Source organism: Pieris rapae, chromosome 4 (genome assembly GCF_905147795.1).
Source record: "Pieris rapae chromosome 4, ilPieRapa1.1, whole genome shotgun sequence".
NCBI lineage: Eukaryota > Metazoa > Arthropoda > Insecta > Lepidoptera > Pieridae > Pieris > Pieris rapae.
Window position 1 is genome coordinate 6,827,609 of NC_059512.1, and position 25,940 is coordinate 6,853,548.

The 25,940-nt window shown below is 32.9% G+C and overlaps 1 protein-coding gene across 7 annotated transcripts; it reads left to right on the forward strand.

The window, feature by feature from the left end:
- Positions 1-256: 256 nt before the first annotated feature.
- On the forward strand, positions 257-25,315 carry LOC111003020 (F-actin-uncapping protein LRRC16A). 7 transcript variants are annotated; one of them, XR_006750175.1, is made up of 28 exons: positions 257-535; positions 619-716; positions 1,429-1,479; positions 1,563-1,671; positions 2,401-2,504; positions 4,090-4,202; positions 4,505-4,594; positions 4,832-5,097; positions 6,323-6,510; positions 7,178-7,255; positions 8,231-8,415; positions 9,028-9,179; positions 9,571-9,686; positions 10,116-10,187; positions 10,852-11,023; positions 11,381-11,516; positions 11,662-11,854; positions 12,077-12,195; positions 12,853-12,970; positions 18,388-18,562; positions 18,773-18,844; positions 19,147-19,333; positions 19,460-19,506; positions 19,929-20,024; positions 21,250-21,333; positions 21,798-21,916; positions 22,897-22,929; positions 23,279-25,315. XR_006750175.1 is itself a non-coding variant. In XM_022273353.2 (28 exons), exons 1-28 carry the CDS (start codon positions 475-477, stop codon positions 23,290-23,292), a joined length of 3,192 nt encoding a protein of 1,063 aa, XP_022129045.2. In that variant the 5' UTR covers positions 257-474; the 3' UTR covers positions 23,293-25,315. The 7 variants fall into 7 exon arrangements, 5 of the variants coding, with proteins under 5 accessions (XP_022129045.2, XP_022129047.2, XP_022129049.2 ...); XM_022273353.2 differs by having other exon boundaries at positions 21,798-21,860; XR_006750176.1 differs by lacking the exon at positions 21,250-21,333.
- The last annotated feature ends 625 nt before the right edge of the window (positions 25,316-25,940 follow it).

The following is a 25,940-nucleotide window of genomic DNA, read 5'->3' on the forward strand; positions in this document are numbered from 1 at the left end:
TAATTACCACAGAAAAATATTTAATATAAAAATATTACACAGAATCTGGTACTTATCTAAATTTAATCCTTTGTACTCGTGATTTTTTTACTTTGAAATATATTTGCAGTTTATACAATATTATTAGTAGTATTGCTTGTAACGGTGCATTTAACCGAAAATTGAAACCCAAAGTTATACTATTGAATATTGATGATTGATATTATGTTGATCTCTATATTCATGTGTCTATGGTGTCGTGTATCATAAAATAATAATTAATAATCCAACTCTGTGTTCTGTGAGTCAGAAGTCTATAGGTGGTGTCATGTGTATTAAGGATACCGATAAATACAACTAAATTATAAATAACAATTTTTTATTATTCTTGCAATATTTTTATTTGACAAAATGATACTATACCCAAATAAACGATTCTGTATCAAAAAGAATTAATGGTTGCTTGAGTATTAAAATAATTCAAAATTTGAAGTGATGACATTGAAGAAAATTACCAAAATGACAACAAAATTACAAATATCCTCAGAATTAAACGGTATTTAGTTTTTTCCTGTTCATCAAGCTTAAATACGAAATAAATAATTTTGTACTAAACATTTATTGTTACTTTTATTACAGACAGCATCAGTAATGTTTTAGGGAAAAATGTGAAAATACTTTACAAATCTCTGATTCGCATGGAATCTAGAGGAGATAAAGTTGATAACAGAGTTTTGGTAAGTGGTGAATTAATCACAGTTACTGTTGATTTTGTTTAAATATGTATCAATTCGTAAACACATCATAAATGTTCAAAAAACATCATCTAAAAATTCTTAGTAAAATTCTTTGCTTACTTTTACAGGACATTTTGTATAATCTTTCTCTGTCCTTTTTGTGTACAATTATGTTTTAGTTGATATGTATGTTGATAGTTATTGTTTTTTACTAAAAATATGTTCTCTTAATATTGGGCTACACTTGAATCTTTTTTTTCACAAAGTATAAATATATAAAGAAGGTCAAAGAGGTGAGGCTGTGTTACTATAAGTTAATAAGATAGCCAAGTGGGGAGTGGACTGTTTAGATCAATTAAAGTGATAAAGTTCAATTGCACTGTAACAGATTATTTTATTATGTTCAACAATAGTTATGTGACTCACTTAGGTGTGCCTGTTATTTTTTGTGTTAAAGAACGACATTTGAATTTGTAATATATTGTCTAAATGAATGGATGAATTTATATTAAGATTAACTCGAGCTTCTTTGGTTTATTTGTACCTGTATGTGCAAATAATCTTCTGGACTGGGTTTGACTGCCTGGGATTGGTCACTTATTTGTTTATAAAGAAACGTCATGAGTAAAAGTAACACAGAATTATAAACTATATAATCTTTACTTCGTTAAGCTTGATCAATTGTGGTTTCTAAATTTAACCAATATTTCAGGTGGTCACATCATATAGACTTTTTATAACTACAACAAAAGTTCCAACAAGAGTGAGTAGAAAATATATGTATATATATATATATATTATAATAACTCAAATAGTGTTTCTTAAAATTTTTATCATGTAATTTAGATTGACAATGGATTTCACTTGATGGAAATAGAGGCCTTGGAGAGCAAAAAGGCAAATCACTTATCAATAACACTTATTCATGAGCATAAACCTGTATCTATTCTTATTGGTGAGTGAGTAATGATTATTTGAATTGTTTCTATTGTTTGTTAATCATGCTACAGCAGTAACATTATTTTAGTTCTTTTGTGTATTTATAATAATTTTTTAAACTTTGTGTATATTTTTTATAGAACTGAATATTTACCTGTGCTTGTTCTAATTTACCTCAACTTACTATAGATTTAGAATACTTTAGTTGGTGGACAAATTCTTTTTAATGTAAAATAAACAGTTTTAGCTATAGCTCTTAATACATATTCTCTTATAACAAACCTTTTCTCTAAACATTACTACAACAGTGTAACAATAAAATAATTATTGCATTTTATATTGCAATGTTAGCCGCTTCGACTCTTTCCTAGAGTGTGTGATCGAATGTCACAAGAAATCAGATTTATTATAATATCGTAGCCTGAAATAAAACACAATTCAAGGTACATCTAAGACCTAGATCTAGGGTTGTAGTGCCATTTTTTTGTTTCAATATGACTGACATTAGAAATAAAACTGTTAGTGATGATCTAATGCAAAAGTACATACTCTAGAGGTACTGGTTTTGATTCCCGCGCCACAAAATATATTAGGATTTTTCAAGAGACTACAATATAACAGATGATACAAAACACAAAAATTTGTCTGTGAATGTTGCGACTGACGGGATGGATGTAAACTGTATATATGTATAGTGTGAAACACATTAAAATTGAAAGTATAGACTACTCTATTATGCTTTCAGGTGAGGAAGGCTCGCCCGATGGTGTTATAAATGCAATACACGCACTAACGGCGGCGTTTGACGACTTATTTCCTAATGTGGCCATGGAAGACATTATATCCAAGGTCTCTTTAGTCACTTTCACTTAGTATATTTGTATTGATATATTCATGTACCTTATTTCTATCTCTTAACATGATATAAATATGCATCTAATTAGATAAATTGCAATTCCACGGTAATAAAAAAAAATAGACAAATTGTAAAAGTTGTTCAATATAAGATGCAAATTTTTATTTAGTAAGTTTTTGTGTCTAAAATAAAATACATTCTCTTTGATAGAAATTGTAGATATCTTGAGATTTACGATAACTGTTTTGGTTTTTAAGCAAATACTTTTTGGTATATATTCACTAAAAACAATGGAGCAAAAGTTTGATTAGCTTAATTAAGTAGTTAATCAGTCAATTAAATTTGCCGTACGCGGAGATAATTGTGTTTAAAATAGCCACCAAGTTTAAAATATTTTTCCCTCGACGCTACAACAGTAAAACTGGTGACTCATGGAAAATAATGCGATTTGTAATAGGGACACAGTATAATGGTGTTAATGCTAATATTCTAGAGATTTTACTCTTGAATAACCTGGTTTTAAGTACCAAAGGTAACTTTCACACCTTCAATTCCAACTGGATTTTGATTGATTCCTATCCGGAATCGACGTAAGACATTATACATCGGTATTATTTCCGTATCCATTTTGTAAAAATTTGTATGAGTATCTGGAGAGGTATCTAAAGAACAAAATTCACTGAAAGAAAACATTCCTTTATTTTTGTACTCCATTAAAAAAATTCTCAAAATTCTCTTATCACATACAAGAGACGAAACGACCTAAATTCGAAAAGATCGTATACTCGTATCGCATAAATGATTATAAGGAACAATCTATAGCAATCCAGTACATTGTAAAAAACACTATATCGGTCTCTGTATACAAGAAGAACTTTCCTTCGAACCTTCATAAAACGGTCCTTAGTGTTTGATTACTCTATGTTTATCGTTTTCAATTCTAGACCATGTTATATAAATTATTTTACAAAGCAAATCACGTACTACGTGCTAAGTAGAAGGATAAATCATCATAGTAATCTCAGCCCATGACTCATGAAAAGTTATGTTTTAGATAATATGTTTACCATCCTGAATTTAATTAGGCAACTTATTTTTTTGAAGTGAAACTTCTTTAGAATCGTTGTGATTTCAAACCGGATGCAACGAAAAAGCGACAGTAAAAAGAGACAGAAACATTAATTCACATGATTTAACGTGGGAGAAAATGAGATAGATAAACTTCTTTCGAATCGTCGTGATTTCAAACCGGATGCAGCGGTAAAGAGAGACAGAAACATCAATTCATCATATGATTTAACGTGGGAGAAAATGAGATAGCAGGCATTATACAGCCTCTCTTTACTGCCGCTTTTTCATTTGATCGAATTTCAAACTTCGATGTTTTAGTTTTTCCCAAATTAAAAATTTATATTAAACTTATAAATTAAAATTTATCATTAAAATATACTGTTTTAAAAGAACACACACATTTAGATAATGGAAAATGATTAATTTATATATGATTAATAATAAAAAAAATGTTTTTGAAGGTTTCACTTCTACCATATGTGAATTGCATATATGTTTTTTTTGCAGGTTAATTTGCCATTTCCCCTGCAACCGGTGAGTGGAACTCGGAAGCATTCGACTTGTGGTGATTTCTCTAATCAATATGCAGCCATGTGCGACCTATGCCAGACACCTTTTCGGTATGCAATATATATATCGTATTTATATAAATAAACTTTATGGCATTATCATTGAATCAAGTAATAATTTTTACATGATAAAGCATTAACGACTTAAATGTACAAGATTTTTTTTAATTATGAGCCGTTTTATTTATTGGAGGAGTTTTTACATAATTTGTTTTATTATTTTTACATTCTTCGAATTTACTAGCAGGTACACGATTATGTAAATTAATAATATTTTAGTTTTCAATATATATTAAAACGCATATCAATTTTTATAAAACTTTAGGGGAATTTATTTGTATATTTTTCCGTAGAGCCGAAGTCGCATGGGATATAGATACGATATATTTGGCACACGATATACGATTGTTACATCTGAAAGATTTCGATCATTTAGATCAAAGGTATGGAATTTTTTATCATATTACTTGCTGACCAACTTTGTATTCGTTCAAATCCAAGGGTAACGATAATTATATTATTTTTAAATTTACTAAAAGAAATTACAGATTATTATAAGATAGTTGATTTTTTAATAAACAGATGAAGAAAGTAATTTAGAATAATAATCAATCTCAAATATATTAATGTGAATCACTTAGAATTGAGATATGTGTATGTTTTTATCCAAAAAATTTCAGAGATTTAATACCACTACTAATAGCGTTGCAACACAACACATGGTTTACTGGTGTTTGTGGGGATGGTGTAAGGGTGGGGAGCGAGACGTGGGAGGCCTTATCTCGTGTGCTGAGATGTGCAGCGCCTCCTCCCCAACAGCTTAGCTGGAGGGGCGCCACGCTAAGGCATGACCATGCGGCACGGCTGGGCCACGCCCTGGCGAGGGCTAAGACTCCACCCGCTATGCATACGATCGACCTGTCGCAGAATCATATTGAAGATAAAGGTATGTGTAACAGTAATTATTTAAAGTGCGAAATTTTTTTTTTAATTTTTTTTTATTGATAAAGATTGCCAACGCTCGGCACACTGATACATAGGTAAAAACAAACACAAAATACAATTTTCAATGTGATGAGCAATTAGAGGCAAACATGACATTCATTTAAATTTATTTCTTTATTTATATAGTTATTTATATACGGTCAATGCAAGGTACACTTAAAAGATAGTGTATATGTTACCATGGCTACAACTTATACTTTACTTTAAAAAACACTTTTTTATCAACGTTTATAAGTGTATGAATAAATAATGTTATTTACGTGCATGAATAGTTACCGAAACGTGCAGTCACGTTTTTAAAATAAAAAGTTTTTCAAAAGTGTACGTGTTTTTGTATTGTATACGCCCTGAATGATATATAAATCACGGTATAGATTGATTATACAATTATTTTGGGCAAAAATTTAATAATATTTTATTTTTATGTATATTATATTTATAGCCTTATATCAGAATACAAAATATATACATTATAGCTATTGTTTTTGTTAATGTACGATACCTAATTCTGTGTGCCCAGGGGCAAAGGCCTCCACCATTTTTATTAGTGTTAAAATTTAAATTTCAAATGACATGACAATCTTCGAATGATCTTATGAACGAATGAAATATTTTATATACGCGCTAGATCACTACATATTATAAAACTAAGTCGCTTTCTCTGTCCCTATGTCCCTTTGTATGCTTAAATATTTGAAACTACGCAACGGATTTTGATGCGGTTTTTTTAATAGATAGAGTGATTCAAGGTTCAAGAAGGTTTATATGTATAATAACATCCATTAAATAGTGGAGAAGTACTGTTATTTTTGAGGTTTCTAATGTGATGTCGTAAATAATTACATTTTTTCCGCTTACATTGCAAACGCAGACTGAACCCTACGAGTTTTATCAAAATAATGCACTAAGTATTGTACACATTGAAAAGGTCTACAGAAAAGTCCGTGTTGGTATATGTCTATCTCTTATGGGTAACCCACATTTTTATATACAACATTCACAGATTTTCTGTAGTCTATTAAGTATCAGCATTGCAGCCGTGCGAAGCCGGGGCGGGTCGCTAGTATGTTATAAATCCAACAACATATTTTTATTATGAATCATGTGCATAGAGTAACAGTCAACTACGAGTTTCATAGACAAAAAAAGATGTGTTTCATTTTCAGGTGCAATAAGTGTTTTAACAGGACTAGCGAACAATCCAGACGGGATACGTCACATAGCTTTATCCCAATGCGGTGTTACGGGCAAGAGCGTTGCCCATCTTGCTCAACTGCTCAATGACAACCCTTGCCATCTTAATACGCTGTCGCATCTCGATCTCTCCCATAACAACCTTAAGGATGATGTTCATGTAAGTACCTTATTTGCGTCATAGGTGTAAAAATGATGTGGGTTCAAACTCCAGGCGGGACGAAGTTATACATCTTTTGCGTATGAAAAAAAAAACTAAAATGCAGTAGTGATTAACGATAAATATCAAAATTAATCAAAAAGATTTTATATAATAGAAAATAAATTTTATTAGTAAAAATTATCACCGTCGTGTATGAAATTGCTTTGAAAACACCAAAATAATATTAATTTATTCACACTGTTTAATTGTACTGTTACGAAACACGTGTTTTAAATATAAAAATACTAGAATATACTAACTAACTTGAACATTGTTATTGATTTCCATGCCACCTAGACCTAACTTTACGATGTTGAATAGGTGTTGGTATGCGCGCGCATCGTAAAAGTTCACTTTCATCATTTTTCTTCATCGCACTAAAAGAAGTATAACTTCAACAAATGTTACATTATTTCCCTAAGTAAGCATTTTGACGGTAGTAAAAATAAATCTAATTCAAACAGAGGCCAAGTAAGAAAATTTAATAAAAAATATGAATATACTCTACTTATTACTACTCTTAAAGTTTTAACATATAACATACATACAGTGTATAATATGATACTCAAATATTATTTAATACTAGTCAAAATTATATCATCGCTTAAAACTAATATTTTTCCAGCATCTCTACAACTTTTTGGCTCAACCAAACGTACTGACACATTTGAACTTGGTCAATACGGAAACCACTCTAGAAAATGTAAGTATTTAAATCGTTTTGTATTTATTTATTTTAATAAATTACAGAGTAGCGAGTGTCTAATCTCTGATACTATTTTAGCCTTATCATCGGTAAAATTAATAACGATTAAAAGTAATGATACTATACGCGTATTAAAAATGTTGTTACAATTTGAAAACTTGAAATTAGACTTATAATAAAAAAAAATATTTAAGGAAAAGCAATTTGCGAATTCTGGAAAATTAAATTAGCAGTAGAAAGTACTTTAAATTTTAAAAATAAATATAAAAATATATTATTTATCGAATTGACATTTTTGTTCATATGTTCGTATACTTTTGTTCGAAATTACAATTATGTCACTATAATAATTTATCGTGATAAAAAAATAAAATTCAGTTATTGAATATTTATTAATGGGTTATTTATAGTAATTATTTTGCATAATTTTCGCAGTTACATAGAACATCTAGTTCTTAACAAAAATCCCACGAATCTAGTTTTTTATCTGCACAAAATACCTATTTATTTATTTATTTCTTAACAATTATTATTATTTTTCATTTTTTTAAATTTACTATTAGTATAATTACATTCCTTTTCTTTCTTTGCGACTGAGGCGTTAATTAGCTGCTGTGGTCTCTGGCAGAATGACCGGCGCTGTGGAACTGTCTGCTCCTCAGCATAATGCTGAGCCATGGCCAATGAGAACCATAGCACACACTTAAGACTGTTTGTTTTTTAAAAGGAAAAAGTTATCTCTCATTCATTATTCTTTCGTTATTTTACGTGTTTCTGTGTTTTGTTAATAATAAATGTTATATCTATGTCTATGTCTATTCCCCTAGCCTTCTAGGGCTACACACATCTTTATCTGTTTCAGGACAGGCCGATCTTCCTTCTCTACCTATCAACCAAAAAACATATAGTTTCTATTAGAATAGAAAGCATGATACGACTACTAAGCCACTAAAATGAATATATTAATTTCAGATGTGGGGTGCTCTATTACGCGGTTGCGCGGCGAGGCTTTCTTCCTTGTACGTAGGGAGAAATCCCTGGGCGGCGGGGCGAAGGCCCAGGGACCCGCCACCTTCCTTCAGACAATTCTTCACAGCCTGCCTCGCTTTGACGGATCTCGACTTTTCATATTGCAAAATGCCTCCCGATGCTTTGAAGTAAGTACATCTTTGCTTACTATTGTATTAATGTATGGAATTATCAGGCTTTTGTTGGGTACTTTATATGATACTGAATAAAATTGTTTATGCTCATGCAAACCTCTCAGGCTCTATTCCATTTAAGGCACCAGAAAAATACTTAATTAATAAAATATTGAATACGTGCAACGTACAATGTTAACGTACGTATGAGAGGATTCACACCTTGGGACTTCACAACCCATACCTTTTAAAACATTTCACTGAGCTTTAGAATATATATCTTTATTTAATTATTGCAATTAAAATAGACTTTAATTAATCAGTGATAAATTAGCATTCAATGTTCAAAGATTTTTTTTTAAATCGGTGCACTTTTTGAGCCAATTCGTTACAAACATACTTACATACAATCTTTCCTCTTTATAATATTATCACTATAACAAATAACGTGGAGCCCTGGTAATCCGTTATACGTTTTACATTACAGTGACGGAAGCATTTGATTTGACGATTGATATATTTTTAAGTTCATACTAGTTAGATAAATTATAATAATGTATATTTAAGCCTAAATAGTGTTTGTAAGCATATTATCGGTTTCCAAAACGTCTACAATTTTTTTTTCAGGAGCCTCTTATTAGGCCTAGCATGTAACGAAAGCGCAGCGGGCGTAAAACTTAACGTGTCTGGCGCACTCGCGTCGTCACAGGCCGCGCACGTACTTGAGTCCTGTATACATGGCGTACGGTGTCTTCGTTCGCTTGACCTGTCTGATAATAGTGAGTATATTTAATTGTCTTATTTTGTTAAAAGTGTAGAATTTGTGTCATTGGTGTACGTCTTACCTTATTACAGATAATTTTTATAACTAGCAAATGTAATCGTTTTGCATGAGTACTAAACATACAAGCGGTTCTACTTCTCTCGATTCGATTTCGACCAATGAAAAGAATGTCTCGTAATGTGATATTTTATGTAAAAAAATTATGTATAAAGTACTTTTGAAACCCCCTAATAAAACTTAGTAGTTACCTTTGGAAATTAAGTGCGAGAGTAGTAAACCGTAATTATATAATTAATTATAAAAAAAAATTAATTCAGGCTAACTACAGATTAAATTCGAATGAAAAAATATTTTAAGGTAAATTTGTAAATGTATTTGTGTTCTAGGTATGGAGTTTGAACTATCTGGCATAGTGAGAGCTATTGGCAAAAATCATTCCATTACACATTTATCATTAAGTAAACTTACAGGAAAACGGTCGTACGCGCCACCACTGATACAGGTAATTATTTTTAATTAATATTATAAACATCTACATATATCATATTTTAACGAAATTCAATTCAGAAGGTTGGAAGGTAGTTTTCAATGATACTATTCGTAGAGTTTACGGTAGTCAAGAGTGCTTTTAAAAATATACGGTTCGTAGCAATAACGAGTGGTAATTCATAATATTTATGCTTGAGTCCATATTTATTTATTCTCACTTCGTTGCATTAAAAAGACAAAAACCATAACACATAAAAATTATAAATGGCCTTATCGCTAACCAGCGATCTCTTTCAGGTAAGCCTAGTAAGGGAAAGCTAAAAAAATAAATATGATGAGTAAAGTTCAAGAACTGCATAACCAAATGTTATATAAAAAATATAAAAGATAATCTAAACTAATATTAATAAAACAAACTAAACTATTTCATGTATTTTTTTAGGCTTTAGTACATGTTCTACAGGAACCGGACACAGCTTTAACGTCCTTAGATCTTAGTGATTGTAAACTTAAGGTGAGTTCACATACAATCTTTTTTTCATAATAAATAAATAAACATAAACTTAGTCGATAATTATAAAATTAAACGATTAATCCAAATTACACTTTTATAAATACTTTGTCAATTGCTACCTATACTTAATGGATATATGCACTTTCATACTACTTAACTAAGTAAAATTATTATTTAATTTATTGTAATATTCATTCAAGAGACATAAAATACATTAAATTACAAACTAACAAAAATATATTCATATATAGTTATATAAGGAAAATAAAGACTTCTTTAACATTAAAAAGGACAAGTATAAGATAACTTATTTTAAGGTTCACAAAACGAATTAGTAGGCTGTGATGCCAGCTAAAGAATAAAATAAAGTAATTTAAGTTCAATATATTGTTTGTGATATTGGAATATTTGTTATTTTTGTATTAAGTCACTTGAGTAAGAATTTAAATTTAACTCATTGTTATTAAACAAATCGTAGTATTTTATTTTTTATTGTCCTTAAATGGGTCAAATTTGTTCCTTTTAGATGGAGAACTTTTAAGTAGCAACTATTATGACAAAAAATTAATAAAAATAGTAACTTTTTCTTAGAAAATTTAATTTATTCTGTGCCCTTACATTTCCTTTCTAGTATGTCTAGAATAATGGGTCTAAAATATTTCAGGGGGATTTATATGGACTTTTGAACGCTTTGGGCGGGGCAAGACGACTTCGTACGTTAGACGTTGGTGGGAACTTAGCTGGCGACGCGGGAGCTAGGCTATTGGCCAAAGCTCTGCAGTGCAATTGTACGCTTCACACGCTGTATATAGATAGAAACGCGTTTAGTTTACAGGGTAAGTATTGTCTTTTTAATTTGGATCATTTTTAAGCAAAGCTACAAGCCACGACCATGTGAAAAATATGGTTAATGACTTATATAGTCCAAAATGCTTCATCGTGTTCTTTCTGGATGTATTATTTTGTGTCTAAATACTAATTTTTTTTTGAGAGAATAAATATCCTAAGTGTTTTCGTTTTATTGATAATTTCATAATCGTGTCATATACATATGATTTTTAAAGAAACTGTCCTAAATAATAATTTCTACACATCCAGATTGCTATTATATAATCTATATTTTATTAATCTATACAAAGGTTTTTTTATTTATTTATTTTGTCAATTACTAAATTATATATATTATTTTCTAGGTTTAACAGATATATCAACAGCGTTACGTCGTTCTGTGAGTGTTCGTCGCGTTGAGTTTCCCGCGAGTGACGCAGCGGCCGGCGGACGTGGCGCTAGTGAGCGCGTCGCCGCTTTATGGAGGGATTTGCACGAACGGTAATTATTTAATTACAAATAATTTAGTTATATTTATTTTTATATCTAAAGAAATTTAAACATTCTATATTTATTTAAATTACACATACATTTTTAGAAAATTTTAAACTTGAACTAAGAATTTGTTATTATAAATCTCTTAAAGGCTCTCAAGCAACACGACAGCCTCCCAAACACACCGTTTACGCGCGTTAGCCTTAGAGCGAGCATGGTGCGGGGGCGAAGCGGCAGCTGCCTTGGCGGCGGCTGCGGCGGGTGCTTTACCCCCCGCACCCCTTCCCCAGGCCGTTGAGAGAGCGGCTGCGGCTGCTCATCATTTGCTGCATCAATATCTTCAGGTATATTTATTTATCAAAAACAAAACACCACGATATTCATGGACTCAGCCAAATAAAATATTTTTTTTTATATTATAGAATAATTTCATAGATATCATAAAGAGCATATATATTAACAGACAGACATGACAACAACGTTTACATATGTAATATAATATGTCAATATTGATATAAAAACTTTTTTTATAGGCTAAAATATATATATATATTTTTTAACTATAGCGATGCGGCGAAGTGTTCGCGGCAATGGGTGGATCGGGTTGTGCGAGTGAGCTCGTGTCATTGCAAGCTGTAAGAGATGCGATCGCTCCATCATCTAATACCCTACAGGATTTGCTCAAGTACGTTTAAGCTGTGTCCTGCGGATTGCCTTGCCTTAGTTTGGTTTTATATAAAATTTACAACATAAACAAATAGTTGTTCTATGATATCAATATATATTTGCAAACAATTATACCCTTTGGGTATCAGGTGTGCTAGCTAAATAAAGATTTAAGTTGATGCCTTGAGATAGTACCGGTCCCCAAGATCTGGTGCTTTTAAATAAGTCTTCACGATACAGCGAGTTAATGCCAGCATACACTCCCACAGGGACCAAACATTTAGTTCTTTAGTTTTATAATTATTCATTTTAATTATTATAATCAAGTGGGTAAGTAAGGTAAAAATATTATATAATAGAGACGATATTTATACACAGATAAATCTGTTTAAATATTTTATGAAAATTTAAACAAAATATGTTTGAGATTTGAGACCATGCCTTATTCAAACATAATTAATGAAAATTTTTTTACGAATAAGGTCTTAATATTATGATTTTAAAAAATGGTCACTAACTGGGTACTAAAAACAGACGCAGTTGCCCTGTATAAGTATACAGGGCAACTGCGTCTGTTTTTAGTAAGCATTTTTGCTATCGCGGATTATGCCTATATATGTATGTGAGAAAAACAAAAGCACAATGTGAGATCGTTTTTGTTTTATTTTTTTTTCAGTGAGGCAGTAGAGAACCTGGCGTTAGCTGCGTGCGAGAGCGTTGAAAGTGCGGACAGCGAACACGCGCACGCTGACCCAGACATACCGGACTTACTCACGCCTATTTCGCATTCTGGGGTAACGAAGTTATTTAAAATTATTTGTTTTTTAAAGCCAAAATTTATAGGCACACTTCAACTTTGCTTACATCAAATTTCTGTTACTACTAGTAAATTCTTACTTGCAAAAAACAATGGCTGAAGCAATTTCTCACATATTTATTCATAACTTATCTTATGTGTAGGCTAAAGGTAGAGTCTATGAGTCTTGTATTTTTTTTAATTGATTTTAAAGCCATTTTTTAACAGATAGACATTGATATTCTATAATGTTTTCATTTCATGCTAAGAAATTGGATTATTTGAACTTGGTAAGTTGTTTATAAATCCATACTAGACTACACTACGACAATGGTGTTAGTCTATGATTAATATACCGTACAAGTAAAATTAGGTATATATTTCTTATCTATAATTGCGTTTTTTTCCATGTGTCAATGTTTCACACACCAATAACCGAAGGTTTCTTCGTGCTTTTTCAACATAATTTATTTTAATTTTATTGATAAAAGTTTTACAACGTTAAGCACACTGATATTGGTAAAAGAACCACAATATAAAAATAATTATAGGCAAATATAACATGACATACACATAGTAAGCAAAACAATTAGTAAAGAAAATAATAAAAAGTTCAACAATAAAAAAACTAACGAAAATTTTAAACTGAGAGGGGAGCTCCTATGGACATCCAGACCTAGCTCGTTTATCCCAATGGTCTATCTGGACATCGGTGAGCATAGACCAAAACGCGTTCTTCGAGGTAATAACGGAATTTTTTTTTTTTTTTTTTCTATATACATGTGTCTTCACTGAGACATCATGGAACATTACGATCTAGCCTAACTTAAGACTAATAAGTAATTTAAGTCTAACCTAATTTACTAAAAAGGATTATTATATAAGTGAGTGTCCAATAACACTACTTACAGTCTCTATTAAAGGGAAGAAGACACTCTGTTCTTGTGTTCTATGTTGCAGACACTCTTTAGCACTTGATATTTACGTACATTATCACTAAATCACTAGTTCAAATGGTTTTGTCCTTTTCAGTCTTCTCACTAAGCCCGTGGTGTCAAGGAGTTGGATAGCCTCGACATTCACGTGATGGTGGAGCCTATGTTCGTGTGCTCCAGCAGTCTTTTTTATTACTGTAGCGACGTCCTCAACATTAAGGTCCCGGTGGAGGTCGTAATTGCGAATGTACCAGGGAGCATTGACTATTCCCCTGAGCACTTTGTTTTGGAAACGTTGGATCACTTGGATGTTACTATTACTGGTGCAGCCCCACAGCTGGCAACCATAAGTCCATACAGGTGTCAGGACTTGTTTGTATATCAATAATTTATTTTGTACTGATAAGGTGGAATGCCTTCCGAGCAACCAGTACAATTTAGTGTAACGGAGATCCAACTCTTCGCGCTTCTTTTTAACATGGACCTTCCATCGTAGTTTAGTGTCCAGCGTCATACCTAGGTACTTAGCTGAATTTTCGAACGGAACTTTGTCGTTATCAATGTATACTGGCAGGTAATTTGATGTCTTGTTGGAAAAGTTAATGTGAACTGATTTCGACTGATTTAGTCTTATCCGCCACTTCTTGGTCCACAAGCCAACAATATTTATAGCTCTTTGTAGTTTTGCTACCGCTTCCTTTTCAGTAGCTGCCGTAGACATGATAGCAGTATCATCGGCAAAGGTCGCGATTATGTTATCTTCTAGTTCAGGGATATCGCACGTGTATAAGAGGTACAGGACCGGACCTAATACACTCCCTTGCGGCACCCCAGCTTTTATTTGTTTCAGTTCTGAATAATCATCTTCTTGTCGTACCCTAAACGTTCTTTGTGTTAAATATGACTCGAGGATATTTGAAAATTGACGAGGCAGTAGTTTCTTCAATTTGTAAACAAGTCCTCGGTGCCACACTTTGTCAAAAGCCTGAGCTACATCTAGAAAGACCGTGGAGCAGACTTTTTGTTCTTCTAGTGCTATTTCAATATTATTTGTAATTCTATGGACCTGCTCTATGGTAGAATGTTTATCTCTGAAACCGAATTGGTAATCCGGTATGAGCTGCTTTTTGGCAATAATGGGGTTAAGACGTTTGAGAAAGAGTTTCTCAAATAGTTTTGCTATAACAGGTAACAGTGAGATTGGCCGGTAAGATGTTACTTCGTGTGGTGGTTTTCCTGGCTTGGGAATCATTATAACTTCCGCAACTTTCCACATACTGGGAACATATTGAAGTCGAAATGTGGCATTAATTAAGGTTGTCATTTTAACTACGGCTTTACGGGGGAGATGCTGTAGTACCTCACCCGTAATTAAATCAAAACCTGGCGCCTTTTTCTTAGTTAAACATTTAATTTCTCTTATAACTTCTTTCGGTGTGACTAGACGGATGTTTAACTCTTCTAACGATGTTTCTTCGAAGTCAAGTGAATCTTCTTCATCGATTTGAAATATATTTTCTAGGTGATCAGCAAACCTCCTAACTTTTTGTATGTTACTTGCAGCCCAATTCCCATTAGACTCTCGTAAGGGAGGAATATGTGTTGTAGGTTTTTTGATATTTCTTATCGCTTTCCAGATGGAGTAGTTGGTGGAACCATCAGATGTTAATTGGCTTAGGTATTTATTTATTGAGGTATCTTTATATATTTTTATCTCTCTCCTTAGTTGTTTAGTAAGATTATTCAGATGTTTTTTGTCTTCAGGACATCTTGTGGAATGCCACCTTTTTCTTTGAGCTCGTTTTGTCTGTATGAGATTTATAATCTCTTTTGGAAAGTAGTTGTTTTGTACCTTTTTCTTAAATTTAGGAGTATTGCTCCAAGCAGCTTGTTGGATGTTCTTTGTAAAGTTATTTACTTCAAATTCTAATTGTTCCTCAGTCTTTAAAGGTACTCTTAGGTCTATCATATTCTCAAGATAAATTTTGAAGCTGTCCCAGTCCGTATGCGGGTTTACGAGAGATGGATTCAGTTTTCGCTTTATAGGGTCTTCGCCAATTGTGAGTAAGATTGGTGAGTGATCTGAGTTCATATCATTGGCTTCCTCTATTTGGAGAACATTTGGTGATACTTCTCTAAATATGAAGAAATCTATAAGATCTGGTATTTTATTCTTGTCTGTTGGCCAGTAGGTAGGCTTTCCTGTCGAAATAGTATCACATCTCAAATCTTTCATAGCATTGAACAGTTCTTTTCCTTTAGTCGATATTAATCTTGATCCCCAGTAGGTATGTTTTGCATTGAAATCGCCTCCCAACACAAATCTATTTCCAAGACTTTCTAGTAGGCTTTTGTACTGATCATACTTAAGTGCATGTCTAGGTGGGCAGTAGATAGATGAAATTGTTAATGGACACTGTTTCATTGCTACGCTTACAGCCACAGCTTGAATATGCTCTTTTTCATATTTAAATGTCTCATGGTGTTTTAAACTGTCCTTTATTATAACTGTACTTCCCCCACTGGATTTATTACTGGGATGAAGGGCATGGTAGGCTTGATATCCTTTAAGTTGAATGTATGACTCCCTGGTAAAATGTGTTTCCGATACCAAGCAGATGTCAATGTTTTCATGTTTAAGAATAATATGAAGTTCTCTTTGGTGTTTTAATAACCCATTAGCATTCCATGCCATTATTTTTAAAGACATCATTGCTTCAGACGTTTAGAAGCTGCTATTATGGTGCCGCTTTCTAGTTTTTTAAGTCTTTCATCAAAAGATGTCAATAAAGAAAGTATAGTGTTAATCTTTTCATCTATGCCTGTGTTAGCTTTCTCGTTTTGTTGTGTTGAGGATTTAGCCTTTGGTCCTTTAGTGACCTGAGCAAAAGAAACAGTCTTGGAAACTAGTTTTTCTGGTTTTACAGATTTGACCGGTTCTGTATTTGATTTTGATTTTAAGACGTTTCTCATTTTTTGCAGTTCTTTTGCAACTACACAGCCTCTATAGTTAGCTGGATGTGACTCACCACAGTGAACGCACTTCGGTTTCGCGTCTCGAGGCTTGTTACAGTCTACTGTGAGGTGCTTTGCAGTACATTTTACACACCTCGGCTCCTTGGAGCAGTATTTCTGTGTGTGCCCATAAGCCTGACACCTCTTGCATTGAGGAATCAATTTTGGTGATTTCAGTGGCTGTACATCAATTTTGCAGCCAAGTATCGATTTGATTTGATAAATGTTCTTTATGTTTTCCTCATGATGGAAAGAGAGAATGAACATGTTCAGCGGTTTCTTGTTTTTCCAGCTATATTTAACGGCTGCGTCTAAAATTTTAAATCCTTGGAGGATGAGGTCTTCAACTATCCTATCAGGCTTGCAAGAAGCATGCAGATTTTTTGCCATAACTCTTATTGGTCTGTTCTGCTTGTTTTCGTAAGAGAACCACGAGGCTTCTTCTTCTTTTAGATGTTTTGTGATACATCTATAGGTAGCTTCGCTATTGGTATTGATCTTCACCGATCCATTTCTGAGCATTTTTACCGTAAAGGAGTCTTTATTTAATTCTTTTTTCATTAAAGTGTCGTAAAATGATTGGTATTCAATCACATTTTCGACGATAATCGGGGGTGGAAGGGGTTCCTTTTTGGACTTTTGTTTGGCTACTTCACTACAAGTAACTTCTTTCATGGGGGAAGGGGAGGTGTTTAGTTTCCTTTTCTTTCTGCTTTTTTGTCGCACCCATTCCGTTTCTTTAGCCAGTTCTTCTTCGTCCGTCTCATACTGGATAGGTTCAGCGGCTGCCGCATCCCTTTGTGTTAAGGGTTGATTTTGCTCGAGCTGAGCTATCCGTTCCTTTAGTTCATGGACAATAGTTTCCAGGTCTGAGCATCGGGCTCTTTCCTTTTTCAATTCAGCTATTAATAAGTGGGTTTTAATTTCACTGACAATTGGAGATGCCATGATAAATTTAAAATAATTAAAATTATAAAATCAAAAACCTTGCCTTAATTCATTACACAGTAACAATTAGGTCAACGATTCATCGTAGCGCGACCGCAGCGCTGCGTCAGCGCGTTGCACTTTTTCGATTACAATAATAAATACGCGTCGTTTCTAACCGAAATGGAAACTACGACTGACGTAATAACGGAATGATGCCTGGTAGTCCAGAGGCGCCACGAAATATTAAATTTTGTTAAACGATTGGGGCAATCAACGTGATTACATTAATTATTTTTTTACAATTCTCCAATGACAACATCTTGAAGTGCGCTATCCTGGTTTCGTATGCGGCAACTTTTTAAAAATCATACCCAGTTATCTCCAGTCTTATTGTTGAAGGTTGTGGCGCTTTCAATGATATCACTTGTTTTTTACGTAAAACATAACATCGGTGATCCGCACGTGCACACGCGCACGTGCACGCGCGCACGTGCGGATCCTCATTATAATTAAACAACACATTATAAATAACCAGGCCACACCCCTCGGCTGTCGCCGTCGAGAGCGCGGTGGTCGACGCGTGCGTCCCAAGTCTGTGGCGGAACAACAATGCAGTAGCAATGAGATGCTTTCTCTGCCGCCCTTGCACGCCGAAGCAGCCGATGCACTCGCCGATCTACCTGCGCATACGCTGAGGCATCTTGTTAAAGGTATCGGCAAGTATACAATTCATTATATTGTATCTTTGTAAAAAAAGAAAAAAAAACTTTGTTATAAAATAATAAACTTATATTAATTTACGTTTACTAAATCAATAATTCTAGAAACCTTCGCCATCCTTTAAATTTCTATCTTTCTCCATTTCTAAAATTAATAAACTCAATTTTTTTAATGAAACTATATAATTACAAATTTCACAGGACGACCAAGACGAGTTAAAACCAGAGCACCAACACGACCAATAACAGACCAATCACAAGATATTGATGAAGGTACGTTTTATTCATATTTTTATATATATTAATACAGTAATTTTTCTCTTTGAAATGGGATACGTATACGTATACGCAACAAATACAGACGTTTTTTGTTGCATTTGGATCACTTTAATTAACCATTTCATGCTCAAAAGTCAAAATTTAATTTATTCAACTTTAGTTCAGGTTATTAATTGTAAACTTACGCTACCTCCCTTGATTTTCTAAAATTACGTTACATTCTTCATAAACGTAATCGAAAAAGACACTTTTAGAATGCATTTAACGTTTTTCATAGAAATTTCTTTTATCTTTAGGTCTAGAGGAATTCTGGCGTACATGCCGTACGCCGCCCGGTAGTGAGGACGTATCCTCGATGTCTGCTCGTACGGCGCTGACGTCACGCTCTCTACACTCACTGTCCTCGCTTGCCTCTGCCTCGCCCGCTTCGCTTGCCTCGCCTTCTGCCCACAGGCACTCGCCTACACTACGGGATGATACGATGTACGTATAGCAACGTAGTACCTTGATAAATATGCAGTATGTACTTTAAATTTAAGACAAGTAATTTTAAGTGTAATGGGTACGACCTGGGCTATATGTCATTAATATTAAATTAATATATTTCAGGTACAGTGGTACGTCTGGTGAAAGCACACCTGTATTGCTAGAATGCGGTAAGTTGGTTTTTTTTATCGCAAACACCTGAAACAACACTGACCCGTTGAGAAAATGGTATCGACATTTTCGTTCGAAAAAAGGAACCGTAGCAAAGTAATAAACTATTAATATTTATTCAGAATTGTAATAGCATTTGGTTCGTTTGTGTCTCATAATCGAACGAACGCATCATATTCAACAAGATTTGAAGGTCTGTATCCTTCACGAAAGATACGTATATATACGTATATACGTACATATTTGGGACTGTAATTTTTTTAGATATTTTTAAACCACTTCTCATTGTCAAAGAGGCATGTTTTGTTTATTTTTTATTTATCTCTATTGTCTTTAGTTCCCCAGCTGAGCAACATGCGAAAAAAGTTTTAAAAGATATCTAGGAAGGGATTCACAAGCATTTGTTTTAAACGTTTTTCAGAGGTATCACGCTGTAAATCCTCTGATAATGTCGGAACTAAGCCGAGTGCGTCCACGCCACCGCCATCGAGATCCTCTGATGACGTCAACGCTATGGGTGAGTATGAAAAGTTGCGCGGTACAACACTCGAATCGATATTACATAATATCTAGTTAATTAAAATGTCTAAATATTTTCTTTAGTGTTAATATCATATTTAAAACAAAAATAGACGCCTCATTTTAGCAATCTATTTGCTGTGCTTAATAATTTGTGTAAGACTGTGCGGAAACAGAAATCTATTAGCAGTTATGCAAACTAATATAATTCTTATTTAAACAAAAAGTATGTTAATTAAAAATTATTTAACAACACAAAAATTGTCATATTATGTATTTAGATGCTAATTATAATGACGTCATAGTGTTATCAGCAAAAGTAATCGCCGCTACCTCCGAATGCGACAGCACTTTTTCCGCACAGACTGTATTAACTATGAAAATATATGAGCTAATATTAAGGGTTGAATATTTCAGTGAATTCAAGTGTTGTACCGCATGTACAGTGTTTTACGTAAGAATTGTACTCGTCCCACACTGCCTTTGCACATCACGGCTTTTCGCCGCAACGCTTACAATATTACTCGTATTCGCTTTACACGGAAGAAACTTTGTTACCATGGTAACACGTATTACACGTTATATAATAAGGTCTTTGCATTACTACGACGATAAACTTTACACCACATTATAGTTTTGAAATCAGAACTACCCGAAGGATCACTAATTAATGCACAGCAGTAACACGTAGGTATAAGATTGAATTTGGTTTCTTTACGATATTTAATTATAACATTTACTGAATCCGAGAAACATATGAAACATTATATATTGTATCTAGCCAAATTAAAAGTCTCTCACAATCAGACAAGTAAACCAAACAGGCAAACAGTGGTGGGAAAATAAAATAATGGCAGGCGAAAATATGGATTTTATATTAGAGAATTGTATTTGATGTATTAGCCTTTTTATTTACAATGTTGGTTGGATTAATGACCATACAACATTAATTTGACGACAGTCAGCATAGAATTTATTTTTGTATTGGTGATATATATTATGCAAGATAAGGTAAAAGTCAAAGCCTTAAAATCGATTTACATATGCTAGTGTGTATTTAAAAATGAATTTACATAATTATTGAAAACGTATATAAATCATTTTAAATTTAAATGACTAATACATTTGAATAAAAAATAAAAGTGTACGTGCAAGTATTGTCCGAAGCTATGTTGTGTATGTGGGTTTGTATGTACGGCCGGCTTAACGTGTGTGGTGTATAGGCAACGGGTGCGCCCGCGCAACTGGCAAAGCGCGGCCGTGGTCCGTGGCAGGCGTCAACGCGGACAACGCCGCCTGCACCACAGGTAACGCATGATTCAACATTCAAAAAAAATCATTATTAGGCGTTCTTTTTGCATGAACATTATTGTCACATTAGCACGTCAAGCACCGACAAAAATGTTATTCAATGTTTCCATATTCATAATTATATGTTTCATTTTTATATAGGCAACAAATAATTCGTCTGAGATGATTTTGTCCGTTTCTTCAGTATTATAAATTTTAACATCATTTATCAATCTTGTTCAACGTTTGTGTATCAACAATAATAACTTGTTAACGAAGTTTGCGTTCAGATGATAAAGTCGTAACTCAGTTAGACGATGGCTTCTTATATATTTTTTACACCCTTATCGATGTCGAAACATTCACTATATCTATTTAATTAAACATAACGATGACTAAGACATAATAATAAAAAAACTTTCGTCTGTACGCAAACTTTATACGTCGTACGTGTTGTCGTAACGTTGGTGGTGGTCGACAGAGGGCGTGGAGGCGTGCGTCGGCGGGAGCATCGTGGGCATCACGCCGGGCGCCGCACTAACCAGTAACCAACTTTCTGACGCTATCCTATACTGAGCTATCGCTAGCTAGCAACACTAGGTAACGCTTGCTGCTTTGTGTCGCTAGTTCCTATTTTGTGTCTATTTTTAATTGTCTATTGGCGAGTAATAGTCAATGATGTACGTAGATTTTACAAGCATTTGATATGTAAAGTCTTTGGCAACGAACTGTACGATAATCTTACATTTTCCGAAATATAAATAATATTGTAAATTTTAACACACGGACAAATTTTAGACAAATACCTTATTAGCCTTTCTGTAATACAAAATTAGAATTCGTCCTTTATAAAGATTGCAACAAGTCACAAATAAATACATACCAAGAGTTTGAATAAATACTTTTTATTCAAGTATTAATCCGCCCCGCTCATTGACTATGTTATCTATGAAATCTTGTTTCTCACAAATACGTAACTACATTATTTGATATAATCTAGAAAAATATATGCTTCGTGATATTTAAATATTTGTGATTTTTGTATTAAGTCACTTGAGACAGTAAATATTTAAATTTTTGTAGGTATAACAAAAAATACGTAGCATTTCATATTTAATTACTCTCAAATGGCTAATTTTTTTCCCCTACTTAGGTGGAGAACTTACTTTAGAATGTTAAAATTCTACGGAATTAAAACCAGAGTATATTACCAGTTATCTGACCTATGTTCATATTATATAATAATTTGAAAGATATGGGTTTTGAAGTTTTTTGATTAATTTTGTTAAATTATTTACATAACTCGTTCGGAGTGCTATCGGGACCCGCGATATGTAAATTCAATAAATTTGCGTTTATATCCGTTTGTATTTATGTATATTGAATAGGGTATTAAATTTATCAGTTAGAGTTTATGTTGCATGATAGAAAAGAGTATAAATTATAATAATATAGGCATGAAATTTCTAAAAACATGGTAGACAATGTTGCATGTCTATGTGGCTAAATTCGTATAACAAATATTAAAACAGGTAATCAAAATTGTTTAAAAACTTTTTATAATATTGTTATTACTACAGGTTCAATGCTGCGAGATCATCCACTCACACCAGGTAAGTTTATAAATTTCTTGAAAATTAATTATTGTAATGCCTAATTTTGATAGCGAAAAAGATCTTAAAACTTTGATTATGTTAAAATCAATAATTTGATATAGCGATACGATAGATTTAAGAAAGTGTAATTCATAAATACATAGAACATACAATAATATCATAAAACATTTTCCTACCTAAGTGTGTAAATATCAACTAATAAACTCCCAATATCATGAAACATTTTCCTAAGTTATTGAAAAATTTTGCGTGTACAAACACGAAAGTTATTGTTATAATTAATCTTACGGTCTCCTATTTATACGCATTGTGCGTACTCTATACATTATGATCCTCCAATTTTCAGAAGGCGATGCCTGAGATTAAGCTAATAATACGCAGGATTGTTCAAGCAGGGTTCGGTACGCAAAGTATTGATGCTCACTGATGTGCCACATATTAGACATAGTCGCGTAGTCACACTAGTGCAGGATAGATCTCTCACAGTAGATAGTAATGTTTTATATCTGGCATTTATTACGTAATTAATGTTCGTATGTCTTTAAATACATAACAGCAACCTTACTCTATAACTTCCAATACAGACAGCGATCTCGATCTCTGAGTTTTTGTTGCGTGCGATCCCAAGTTTGCGACATCAGCGCTACGTAGAGAAACCTACATTGAATCTGCATACAAAATCGGTGTCACTATTGGAAGTTACAGAGTAACAATATTAAATTTACTTCCTATTCAAACATTTCAATTTTTTGTATGGACAGGGTTTGGTTTGTATCTTGTGTATGGAATAAGGAATTATTGAATATTTCTTAAAATTTGTGTCAAAATACTACTACGAGCAACGGCTTATATTGGAGTCGGTAGACAGAGATATTTGATGATAATTGCCAGGTTTCAGCTAATTTGGACAATAAGTCATATTTTTGGCCATGAGTTCAATTAGCACGAACTGTTTATTTCTTATAAAAGCCCTAGAGGTCAAGTCTTGAGTAAGAAATCTTCCCTTATAGTACTATAAAGTTTCAATATAGTAGTACTCTGCAAGAGAACGTGATAATGTTTATGAATACGACATTGTTTTAACAGTTTTAGCTAAACGCACATAGAATTATTGTACGCATGTCGAAAGCGCTACAGTCTATCGCCGCGCAGTTGTACTATTTGTCAATTGTCAATTGAAAAGTGATATAAACTGCGGCCCATAATGCCTTAGCGTGTTTCGTGTGTCAAGACGTCTAGCTAGCCGTACAATTTTTTTAAAGTATCAATAATTGTACGCTACGATTTTAAATAACTTGCTTTAAGTATTTCACGGTTTTCTATGCATGGAAATAAAATTAGAGTAAAATAAACATGTTCAAAATATTTCGTGTAGTGATTTACCATGAAGTATTACCGAATAAAATTAATTTATATTGACATAATAAAATCGATTATACTTAGATGTAAGGATATTTAATTCAAATAATCGTTTCATGTAACCTGTGATTTGTTTAGCGTTATTTTCATTTATATAGTTAATTATAGTAATCTTATGTTATTGCGTAGTGCACGAACTTCACACTCTATTTACTGTTATATTGTTAAAAGACGTTTTCTTATTTAGAAAATGAACGATTTTGCGCTTAGCTTGTACATGCGCGAGTGGCGCCACACTGCCGTAGAAGTAAAAATTTACAATGTTATCAAACTAACAAGAAATGCAATGATATACTTGTACAAGCTAATTTTACAATTTGACGAGATTATTTATTGCAATTGGTCTTTCCTAGTCATGTTATAAAGGCCTATGAATTACGCACAATTAGTTTATTATTTTTAATCTTCCAATTTATACATTCCGTATATAATGTAAATATTTAACGTTTGAGATTCGTGAGCGAGTGTGATTTTAAAATTAAAGTTCAAAAAGTCATGTTCAATTTTATGGTAATAAATAGACTAGAGAACACCCCATACAGTTAAGTGTTCATTAGTGTAACTATTTTATACAATTACTCTTTGTTTGTATGATTGGAAATAAAATTACCTAAACAGATGTTGGCGGGTTAAGTTCCTTATACTGTTCTCGTGAAAATGAAATAATATTCTTATTGAAAGTGGTGTAATCCCAATTACAAAAAATCTAATGTTGCGCGAAGATGGTAAAAGGAACTGGAAAAAATGTTTTCTTTATATAAAGCAAAACAAAAAACATTCAAACAGAATTTGGCACCAATATATTATATTTGCTAAATTGTTTCATAGTATTTTTATATTAATTCTCACATTATTTCTATCTAGACTTTTGGTACCAGACTGATTTTAGGTACATTTATTTTATGGTGCAATTTATGTCTAGAGCGTTGTGATAACCTGATTTTAATTATATTATACAACAACATTGTGGTGTTTAACTTAAAATAAGATCCTTTCCTGAACGCTTTTTACTGAAAATAATTTAAGTTTCAGTTTATACAGACCATGTTTTTGGACTGGGAACTAAATGAACAAATTCTAATTTAGCCATTTTTTGGTAGTTTTACATAGAGTTATAAACATTGATAATTGTATCGATTTTAATGTGTTCATTCCGAAATTGCTACCACATGTCGTTACCGCAAGTAGTTTTATGGCATTATTTCCTTCCCTACCCATTTTGCCTACAATTATTCAAGGTTATTGTCCATTCTTTTAAAACTTAATTTGACTAGTCTCCAAGCCTTCCTTTACATCAGTCATTTCATTTTCTTTCTATGGATTAACACAAATAAAATTGTTTAGAAGCCATATAGAAATTAGCAGTTAAAATTTAATGCCACAGGTTTCATGTGTAATGAGTTATATTTTACTGAAAGAACTTTCAGGCGCCTATTGTTTTACAACATGGCGCGCGCGCAGCGGCAAAACGGGCAGGAAGCTCATCTGATGTTGTGATACCGCCGCCCATGGACACACAATGCCAGAGGGCTCGCGAGTGCATTGCCGGCCTTTTAAGAATTGGTACGCTCTTTTCTTGAAGGACCCTA